Genomic DNA, 10,937 nt, shown 5'->3' with positions numbered 1-10,937 from the left:
GTTAGTAACTCCTTATAATTCTCTTTATTTAATTCATTTTTGTTAATTTATTAAATAAAATAAGGGTTTAACATTTATCCTTTTAATTGATATAATTTGTATCATTTTAATAGCTTTACACTATGTCTTATCGGTAAGATATAGTTATAATACAATTTTTTTTTTCAATTTTCACATCAAGTTGATGTAAATGAGAAGAGAGAATTTTTTTTTTTTTGGTATTATAACTATATTTTATCAATGAAATATAATATAAAATTACTAAAAAATATTAATTGTGTCATATAAAAATACACACCTTTGCTCGTGAAATAAATGTCAAAAACAGGAAAAAGGAAACAAATATCGCAAAAATCTAGGACGGGATAAAAGTGGAGATTGGAGAACGGGGAACAGGAATGTACTTCGAAATAACTGATAAGTCCACAAGTATATCTAAGAAAAAAATTGCCTTAAAAGAGAAATTTTTGTTTAATTATTAATAAAATTCTTTTTATCCTCTTAACAGCCAAAACAGCGTGAATGTAGCACCGTAGCACGTGTTGATCTATAAACATGACGCACCCCATATATAAACCTTAAAACATTCACAAACTCCAATCTCGCTTTTCTTGTTCCTTTTTAATTTTTTATTTTTTTTTTTTTTCATTTTTCTGGTTGTTCGGGTTTCTCACAGCTCCAAGAAACAACAGGTACGTTTCCCTCGCCGCGATGTTTTTTCTTGTTCTCTCAATCAATCCCTTAGAAATCCAGCACTTTTTCTTGCCTCTATCGAATTATTTTATTTTTCTCGAATTGTTCAATGTAATCATCAATCAACACGACACATGAACACGAACACCAACATGTTTTTCCTGCGATTATGTTTGCTCGGTGTTGGATTCTAGGTTTTTCCGAATCCGAATAAAATTTCTGAAACTTTTTTTTTTATTATTATTGATAACAGGATAATTGCAAGTTATCAAGGATGCTAGAAGAGTTACTGATATTTACAAGAGGAGGGTTAATCCTCTGGACTTGTAAAGAACTTGGGAACGCTCTAAAAGGTTCACCTATTGATACCTTGATTCGCTCCTGTCTTTTGGAGGAGCGATCTGGTGCGGCATCATACAATTATGATGCCCCGGGTGCTTCCTACACCCTCAAATGGACCTTTCACAATGAACTTGGCCTTGTGTTTGTGGCTGTGTACCAACGGATCCTTCATCTGTTGTATGTGGAGGATCTTCTTGCTATGGTGAAGCACGAGTTTTCACAGGTTTATGATCCGAAAAGGACTGCGTATCACGATTTTGATGAGACTTTTAGGCAGCTGAGGCTGGAAGCCCTGGCTCGTGCTGAGGATTTGAAGAGGTCGAATCCCCCCATGGCCGGGAATGCCAAGAAGCAAGGGCAGGGAAATAAGTCTGGATTCGAGGGAGGGAGTAAGAAGAAGGGTGATGGTGCTCCGAAGAATGATGGCGGGGATGGTGACAATAGCAAGGGCCTTAAGTTGGAGAATGGGCACTCTAATGGCAATTTTGTTGTTACTAAAGATTCTAACCTGAGTAGTAATGTGAATGGTAGGGAGAATGCAAGTTCCGAAGTTGGGGCTTTCAATGTACATAAGCTTCAGAAGCTTAGGACCAAAGGTGGAAAGAAGACAGATACAGTTGCCAAGGCCTCCAAGGCAGAGCCAAACAAAAAAGTGACAAAGAAAAATAGAGTTTGGGATGATAAACCTCCTGAAACAAAACTGGACTTTACTGATCATTCAGGTGAGGATGGGGACAAGAACATAGATTTTGTGGCTGCAGATATAGGTGAAAGTATGATGGATAAAGAGGATATTGTTAGCAGTGAAAGTGAGGAGGAGGAGGAGGAGAATGATGTGGGGAAGAAAAGCAAGACGAATGCTAAAAACAAGGGTTGGTTTTCATCCATGTTCCAGAGGTAAAGGTTGCTCTGCTTACTCTCTTTATATTGTGCACTTTGCTAGCTTCATTGGCAGATATCTTTATGTTTAAGTTGTTTGAATATTTTGATGAAATGATTTGTAGTTTAACTTATACTATATTACTATGGGGTTGTTGCTCTCATGCTTGGAGCCCTCAAAATTAATATATAACTGTACATGGGATGTTCTAGTTTGTACGTGAAGATATCATTGTTTGTCGCATTGCTTTCTTGAGATGACTTGACTTGTTTTAATAACAATTTCCTGCTGTATTGCATTACTAATATAATTATGTTTTGTAAATTTTCTTAAATTGGAACCTTATTGGTAAGAAATCAGTTCAGTTTCATGCAATATTTGGCATTTTATATATATGCATCAAGAAGAAGCCCTCCTAGTTTACTTTGTAATGCAGTTAGGTATTCTAGTACATCTTCACCTGAAATTTAAGAATAGGGCAGAGAAGGGGAACAAAAGAAAATAGTTATTCTTGATCTTGAAAGTGCTCCCTCTGGCATGATGAATCAAGTTTTATTTTGGATAATCAAGGGATGCTGTCCTGTTTCCAGTTTCCCTTTTCTGACATTCACTGTCGTAAGCATTTTGTGTTGTTCGATGCAAATATCTTTTTCTCCCCCTATCCTTGACAGACCAATTTAAATCTTTCTGTTTGTTTGTACATTTCTTTTATTTTATTTTTCAGCTTTTCACTGAAATGACTAATCAGTATATTTTCACATATCCTCGTGCTCAGTATTGCGGGGAAGGCAAATTTGGAGAAGTCAGACTTAGAACCAGCTTTGAAAGCTTTAAAGGATAGGCTCATGACCAAGAATGTGGTACGTGTTAATGCTCAACAACATTTTTTTTCTTTTATTTTTCCTTTGCATTCTTAAGAGGACGAGTCTGGAGCAGTGGTAAATATGGAAGGGTACACACAAGGATTGCCTTCATCTTGACCCTCGCTGGTCAGGGTTTAATCGGGAGTGATTTTTTATTTTTTTCCCTCAGCATACCATAATGGTTATCCTTTGGGTCCTTTACCTAGCTAATATTGTTTGTGTTGGAATATATGAAAAATATCTCATAATATCTTGATTGTATTCCAGAATAGTTTAGTGTATCTTAGATGATCTCTTAGGAATAGTTTCCTTCTTTTTTGATATTTTATGATTTATTTCCTTCTTTGGTTAGGTTTTGAAGTCTAATATTCGTGTAAATAGGGATTAGTACTTTGTAGTTTGATTGCATTGTAACACATCCTTCATAACAATATCAATATAAATTTATTATTATGAGTATTTGTTTTCCTGCCTTTATACCTGAAACCTAAAATTTTAACATGGTATTACAGTGGTACCATCCTTCATAACCTGTCCTATCACTATTCCGGTGTCAAATTCCCTAAAATTTGAAACTCTGTTGTAACAATGTCATTATCTCTATTATTATTTTCTTCTTGTCGGCTATGCACAAATTCACGTCATTCTATTCTCTCCATGATATCCCTAGCCTAACGTCATTGCAGCTTTGCAGCGATGGCCTTTATTGCAGCTGACCCCAACTGCCTACATAGTAGTCTAAAGCCTATTAGTTTGCACCTTCATTGTGCTTCAGATAGCGCCTTCATTGCTCTTGCACCACCAAAGAATTTCTCAAAATTTTCATGCTCAATTGCCACTATCACCACTGTTTGTTGCCACAATAGTTCCAACAGGTGAAGCCACTTGCAAAAGTTTTGTGCCCGAGCCTTTTGTTCCCCGAGGAACCACCACCATCAGCCATCTCAAGCGCCTTCATGCGTGTTCCCTTTCTTTGTGCTTCAGATCCATGTGTTACCACTGCAGTTGTGCATGAAGGCTTGTCCAGCCACCTCTATTGTTGCTGTTACCCCCAAATAGCTCGTCGTGATATCCATGCTCTGGATCTAGCATTGACCTACACACCTAGCATCACTTGCGCGCACTCTCTCATCTCCACAACCTAGCTGTCCAATCTCTCCTCTAAGCCACTCTTGGTGAAGATCTGCCATTGTTTGAGTGTCAACTCCACGTCCACATCATTGTCTTCAGCAATCGCTAGTCATTCAACCCACGAAGCTATGCTTCCACCAAAACTTCCATGCACCATTGTAGCCCTCCAAGCATTTGTTCCATTTTTTTGGCAAGTGAGGGCACATCCAGCCAACATTTTGGTTACCTCCAGCGTTGGTAGTCTAGTGTCACTACCCTCTTTTCAGATTCTCCTCTAACTGGAACTATTAGGTAATAGGTTTTTGATACACACCTTTCTGCCGGAATAGTTCACGCCTTTCCTGCCGTTGTTTGTCTCGCCTTTGATGCTTGTCTCTTTGTCGACAACTTGTTTTGTTTTGGTGTTTTCAGTCTTGATTCATTGGGTTCTTCGGTCTTCTGGTTCACCCAGCCGATGTTTCAACCAAAATTGGCTTCAAGCATGACTAATCCATCTAAAAAAAACTCCACATCTTGTGTACAAAATTCATCTGATAGTGCTATCTGCCCTGTTGACTCTTTTCCTTACGTGCTTTGGCCCTCGATCTTCCCATCGACAATCATTCTGTTGACTTCTTTCTTACTAATGAGTCATATAGTGATGAGTTAGTTGTGATTTATCCAATCTCCTATTGTGAATCATACCAATGGTGATTTTTTCTATATCATTAATAATTCACGTCGTCGGTGAATTCTCCATTTCTATGATGCACGCCCACCTCAATTTTAATTTCAATTTCAATTTATTGGATCTCCTAAGTTTTCTTTTGGTTTGAAGCTTCCAAATGTTGTTCTTGATGAACTTGGAGAAGCTTTAGTTCCTATTGTGTATAATTGTTTGCCAGGACATTCACGTTGTTGATCATTCCATCAAAGTCTCTTCTTCCTTGGTCATGCAACATTCCAGGCATCTTGCGGAGTTTACTTTCTAGCATTGCTCATCTCTCCAACGTCCACTACATTCGTGGGTTTCTATTACGATCTAATTGCAAGGTATGGGGACTTGAGTCCCACATTGGTTATATGGGTGACTAATGTGGGGTTTATATGGACTTTGGGCTCTCTTACCTCATGGGCTAGTTTTCGGGTTTTTTTTTTTTTTTTTTTTTTTTTTTGGGGGGGGGGGGGTTGGAGGTTTGAAAATGGGTTGGTTTGAAAATAGATGAATTGTTGGTTGTAGAATATTATTCTCGTTAGACTTAAATCTAACTAAAAGAATAGGGTTTTGATACGAGAACTTTATCCCATTCATGTATCGTAGACATGGATATAGGAAGATTTTTCGTTCCTTGCCTACCCTTTCTTCCACCATTTTTCGTACTACAAAAATAAATTTGGAATATAGAAATCCATATCAAAGAAAGTTGGAATAGCAGTATCCGTTGTTACTTGAAACATTGCCCAATCCGCGTGGGTGGAATGTTACAATCTAATTGCAAGGTATGAGACTTGAGTCCCACATTGGTTATACGGGTGACTAATGTGGGGTTTATATGGACTTTGGACTCTCCTACCTCATGGGCTAACTTTTGAGGTGAGGCTCTCCCAAGGTTCGTATCAATTTCCTTTTCAACCATGTTTTGTGGAAACACATTATATTGTTTGTTTATTTCTCATTTTTAAGGGGGTTATTTGTAACATGTTTAAAGCTAATTAAGCTTTAGCTCGAGGAAGAGTGTTACAATATATGAAAATTATCTCATAATATCTTGATTGTATCTTAGAATGGTTTAGAGTTTCTTATAATCTCGTAGGAATAGTTTCATAATTTCCTTATATTCTTATCTAATTAGGATTTGGAGTCTAATAGTAGTATAAAAAGGGATTAATGTTTTGTAGTTTCAATGCATAGTAACAAATCCTTCACAACAATATCAATATACTTTTATTTTATTATTCTGAGTAATTCATTCTTCACTTTTTATATCTAAATTCCTATAATTTCAGCAGTTTGCATTCTATGTTTCTTGTAGGCTGAGGAGATAGCTGAGAAACTCTGTGAATCAGTGGCAGCAAGTCTTGAAGGCAAAAAGCTGGCTTCATTTACAAGGATATCTTCAACAGTGCATGTTTGTTTCTATCTTTTTTCTTATCTACATTTGGTGCTGCCTTTTCTTTATAAATATACGCTTGTATAACATTCAAATTGATAGTGTGCTTAAAAATATTAATGCAGGCGGCAATGGAAGAAGCACTTGTTCGAATTTTAACTCCTAGGCGTTCCATTGATATACTGAGGGATGTGCATGTTGCCAAGGAGCAAAGGAAACCATATGTTGTTGTATTTGTTGGTGTTAATGGTGTTGGAAAATCTACTAATCTAGCTAAGGTGGGGGAAATCATATTGTTTCTCCAATTTAATGGAGGTTTATATGTAGGGCATGCTTTTTAATAAGATGGGGCTGACTTATTTTATGTGTCATGGTGTAGGTTGCTTACTGGCTTCAGCAGCACAACGTTAGTGTTATGATGGCTGCTTGTGACACATTTCGATCAGGGGCTGTTGAGCAGCTGCGGACTCATGCTCGGAGACTTCAGGTTTATATTCATTTTACTGCCTAAAGATTATATAGTTCATTAAACTGTATATTCTAATTTTTTTACTTCATGTCAAAAATTATTACAAGCAGCATATAGTCTTATAATTTCCTTCTTTCAGATCCCTATATTTGAGAAGGGCTATGAGAAAGATCCTGCCGTTGTGGCAAAAGAAGCAATTCAGGAAGCTTCACGCAATGGTTCAGATGTGGTTCTAGTTGATACAGCTGGTCGCATGCAGGTATAACCACATTTATTGTTTTGGTCAAGAGTTTGGTTATTTTATCCGATGTTTGTGTCATATATGAAGTTTGCTTGTATTCAAATACTAGGCAAATCCTGTCATTCATGCTCTCTGTTTCTATTCATTATAGTACTTCCAAACAATGATCCTTCTTGTATGGCATGTTATTATTGGGGTAAGAGGACCATTCTCATGCTGGATTGCATTGATTGAATGATTATGGCTACATGGGGATACTATTAGATGATGGTTTTTTTAATGCTTTTACATTGATCCGATATGTCACTGCTTGTTTTCAGGATAATGAACCATTGATGAGAGCACTGTCAAAACTCATCTATCTTAACAATCCAGACCTAGTCTTATTTGTTGGAGAAGCACTAGTTGGTAATGATGCAGTTGATCAGCTTTCGAAGTTCAATCAGGTTCAGTTCTATATTTTGTTTAATATTGTCCAGCTATAACTTTTTTTTTTTAGCCTTATTTATATTTTCCTATATTGAACCTCAACTATTTCACTGCAGAAATTAGCTGACCTCTCAACATCTCCTAATCCAAGGCTAATAGATGGAATCTTGCTCACAAAGTTTGACACCATCGATGATAAGGTACATAAATTCTAAAATTGCATAGAAATATGGATTTTTGGCTCTGACATATGGAACTTGTTGATTAGAAAATAATTATTGGTTTAATGATGATTCCATTTATCAGGTGGGAGCTGCACTTTCAATGGTTTACATATCTGGAGCTCCTGTCATGTTTGTGGGCTGTGGACAGTCTTATACTGACCTCAAGAAACTCAACGTCAAATCCATTGTGAAGACTCTCCTTAAATGAGGGCACAAACTTGGTTTATTTTCCCTTCCAATGGTGTTCACTTGTCATGAATGTTTCTGTTTGATGATTAACTTGTTTATCCCCGTTGATCCCCATTACTTTGTTGGAAAAACTGTGTGGCTATGACTCTTGAGGCAATTTGGTTTGTTTATATTAAGAAAGCTTGTATTCAGTCCCTCCCTTCTTTCACCCTTAGGCTTGGGTGCTCTCTCTCGAGTGTTGTTTTTTAACCCAAGATTTCTATATTCCGACTTTCAAGTGTGGTGCATGCTCAAGTGTCTTTCTTTGCTTTTTCAATTCCATTCCGGTAAAATAAGAAAATAAGAAAAAGCAAAGGAAGAAACCATCAAATGAAAACTTTTTTATTTTATCATTTTTATTAAGTTTTTAAAAACATGCAAATTTGTTATTGTTCTGGCTTTTGCGGATTTTGTAAATTAATCTTTACCTTTTTTAAAAACTGATTAAGAAATTAATCTTCAGCACTACATAGACAAGATATACCACTGTTACATGCAAAGAATGAATTAGGAAGGAGCACAGGACCAACAGGAAAAGATGTCCAGCAATATGGTTTAGAAACTATGCTATGGATTAGGAAGGAGTTGCAGAAATATTGCTTGGCAATTGTATTAGTCAGTAATGGTAGTTGTGTAATTTTGTGTAGGAGTGGAGTTGTAACTGAGTTGTTAAGAGTCATCACGCGGGATTAATTAACACCATGTGAAGGGAAGTTACATATGCAGGGGTTGTATGTGTATGTTAAATAAGGAAGTCATGAGCTGTATTAGATATCAGAAAAAGTTCATTCTTTTCCTTGTTCTTTTTCTCTCTGCATCTCTGACCCTTTCCTTATCAACCACTTATGAAAATCTGATTTAAATATTATAAAATGAATCGTGCACTACCTAATATAGTCGTTAGATGTGAAAACTGAAAACTCTTTCATTATCTTGGGCATTCCTCTTTATTTTAAGTTAAAACTTACTTTAAAGTTAAAGTTAAAAAAAAAAAAAAAAAAACTATTTGGTGATTATATAAAAATTATAGTTTAAAATTTTCTTAAAAGCTCAATTCTCATTTCAAGAAAAGTTGATAAGAGTTTTATATATATATATATATATATATATATATATAAAATAAAAAAAAAACCTCCTCTAAGGAGCTTTTGGTTTTTTTTTTTTGTTATAAAAAAAAGCTCTTTTACCTATTTGGTTTGACTTCTGCTTATAAGAAAAAGAAAAGTTAAAAAGAAAGAATATTCAAATAGGTACTAAGTAGCTTCACGCCTCCATTGTTAACTTAATGAATGCATTAAGATTAGAAAACATAAGCTATTTTAAGCAATAAACTTGGTCTTGCCTCATCATATAACTTGGATTGTATTCTTTATCACAATTAATGAAGAGACATCCTAATCATTAATCAATGTGGCAAAGTGGGTTGACTTGCTTTCAGCCCGCTAAAAACGGATAGTATAAGACAGGCTCGCCTCTTGAAAGTGAATTGAAAATATCAATCCGTCATGTTTAATGGCAGGTTAACCCATTTAAAAAAAATTAAAAATTTAAAATATTTTATGAATTTTATAATGTTATTTAATTTCATTTCACACTCCCATTAATTTTTTTTATCTCAAACCTAAACATACGTTAATATTCAGTCGGATAGTCTTTATAAACTCATTTTTACTTACATATATGGAAAATTTTTGTCATAAATAAAGTATTTTGTCTTTATTTTTCTAGACGAGTACTGTTAGCTTTTTATTAAACTTAAATTAATAATTTATTTTCATGATAATTAGGCTTATATAACACAGATTGCTGGTGAAAAGTGGGCCAATGTCTAAGAAAACAGCTCACGATGGAAAAGTGGTAAAAATTAGAATTTAGAAATTTTACTCACATTTTTTTACCACTTGTTTGCAGTGAAAGAGGCACGTGGATCAACTCTTTGGAAGTGAGAACAAATTTGGACCATTGGATTAAGCTTTGATGGATGGCACAACTAGCACTTAGGATATATTTCTTTAGTTTTTTTAGTTAGTAGCAAAATATATTAGCTATGTACAGAAGAGAGATTTCAGATTTAGATTTCTTCAATCTTCGTTATTGCTTTTGAAAAGATTCTGAGTACTGTGAGAGTTTTTGAAAGCTGAGTGCATATGTTCTTCCAATTCTTGACTTCGAAGAATGCTAACAACAAAGCTTCGTGCGAAGGAATCAAGGACCTAGCTGCATGCAAGCTTGGATCTGCACTTTATGATTTGTTCTAACTTTTAGAACCTTTGTAAATTCTGGATAATTGGTCTGTACCTTTACTCTTGTCCTTCTTATTTTGTTAATTCTGGTAGAAGTATTTCATAATCTTTAGTTTGTTCTTTGTTAATATGGGTTGCTAAATTCTTTTTCTAGGATTCACGATGATTCGGTGATTCTGTATATTTTTGAACACTGTGATGTGTTCTTTAATCTCATTTGATTAGCAAGATTCTGATTTAAAGTTCAAGAAAACCATGGGAATGAATCTTGAATATTTTTAGCATAGCTGTGATTAGGAAATCAGGTTATGTTCTTTTGCTAATTGAACCCTTGAGGTTAGGGATAACCCAATGAGGTATTTGATATAATTCTTGAAGATTTAGAAGACTTTGGAAAAAACCACTTTTAAAATTAAAACTGGAACCGAGAAGTTTTAGCTAAAACAACCATAGTAATTCAAATTCTGAGATTAAAGTGCCATAGCAGTTGTAAAACGCAGAGATGCGAATTTTTTAGAAAATCCATGATTCAAGAATTCCAATACCTTATAATTGTTGTATTTGTTGATTAGATATTTCTGTTATTTTTGTTAAATACAAATCTCATAAATATTTGGATTCATTTAGTTGGTAGTTTGAAAGATTGGTCACTTAAAACTCAAGAATTTAACAATAGAACCAAGAAAGGAAACTAAAACAACCGTTCCTATAGAACGATCTTAATCTTCGGATTTTACTACCCAACAAGTACTAATATAAAATTCTTGGATATCACAAAAGCTTAACATGACAAATAAAATATTACTTAATAATTAAAAACAAATAACCTGTTGGTCAACCTGTCACACGGTAAGTTGAACCTGTTTTGACTACCCTTATGCAGGTTGGTTTAAACAATTTGATGGGTTGGAAATCTCAACTCAACCTGTCATTGTGGCAGGTTAAAGCCAACCTAATGAATTGAACCCTTTTTACCACCTTCAAATTCACGGAGTACTATATAATTAAAGAAAATCAATTTGACAACTTATTGTTTCTAAGCTTCCCTAATTAGCATTATAAATCTCTCAAGATTTATCTAGTTGTGCGGGAGGCAAATCAAGG

General features: G+C 35.0%; 1 protein-coding gene across 1 annotated transcript; it reads left to right on the top strand.

The window, feature by feature from the left end:
• The first annotated feature begins 606 nt into the window (after positions 1-606).
• On the top strand, positions 607-7,812 carry LOC133297962 (uncharacterized). Its single transcript, XM_061497200.1, has 10 exons — positions 607-692; positions 947-1,932; positions 2,691-2,775; positions 5,922-6,017; positions 6,125-6,277; positions 6,379-6,486; positions 6,608-6,727; positions 7,030-7,155; positions 7,255-7,338; positions 7,445-7,812. The coding sequence occupies exons 2-10, from the start codon at positions 968-970 to the stop codon at positions 7,568-7,570; spliced, it is 1,863 nt and encodes a 620-aa protein (XP_061353184.1). The 5' UTR covers positions 607-692; positions 947-967; the 3' UTR covers positions 7,571-7,812.
• Positions 7,813-10,937: the final 3,125 nt, after the last annotated feature.

This window comes from Gastrolobium bilobum, unplaced genomic scaffold, assembly GCF_033153095.1.
Source record: "Gastrolobium bilobum isolate Gb01-03AN ecotype WA unplaced genomic scaffold, APGP_CSIRO_Gbil_v1 utg15686, whole genome shotgun sequence".
NCBI classification, from domain to species: domain Eukaryota; kingdom Viridiplantae; phylum Streptophyta; class Magnoliopsida; order Fabales; family Fabaceae; genus Gastrolobium; species Gastrolobium bilobum.
This window is presented reverse-complemented; position numbering and strand designations above follow the sequence as displayed.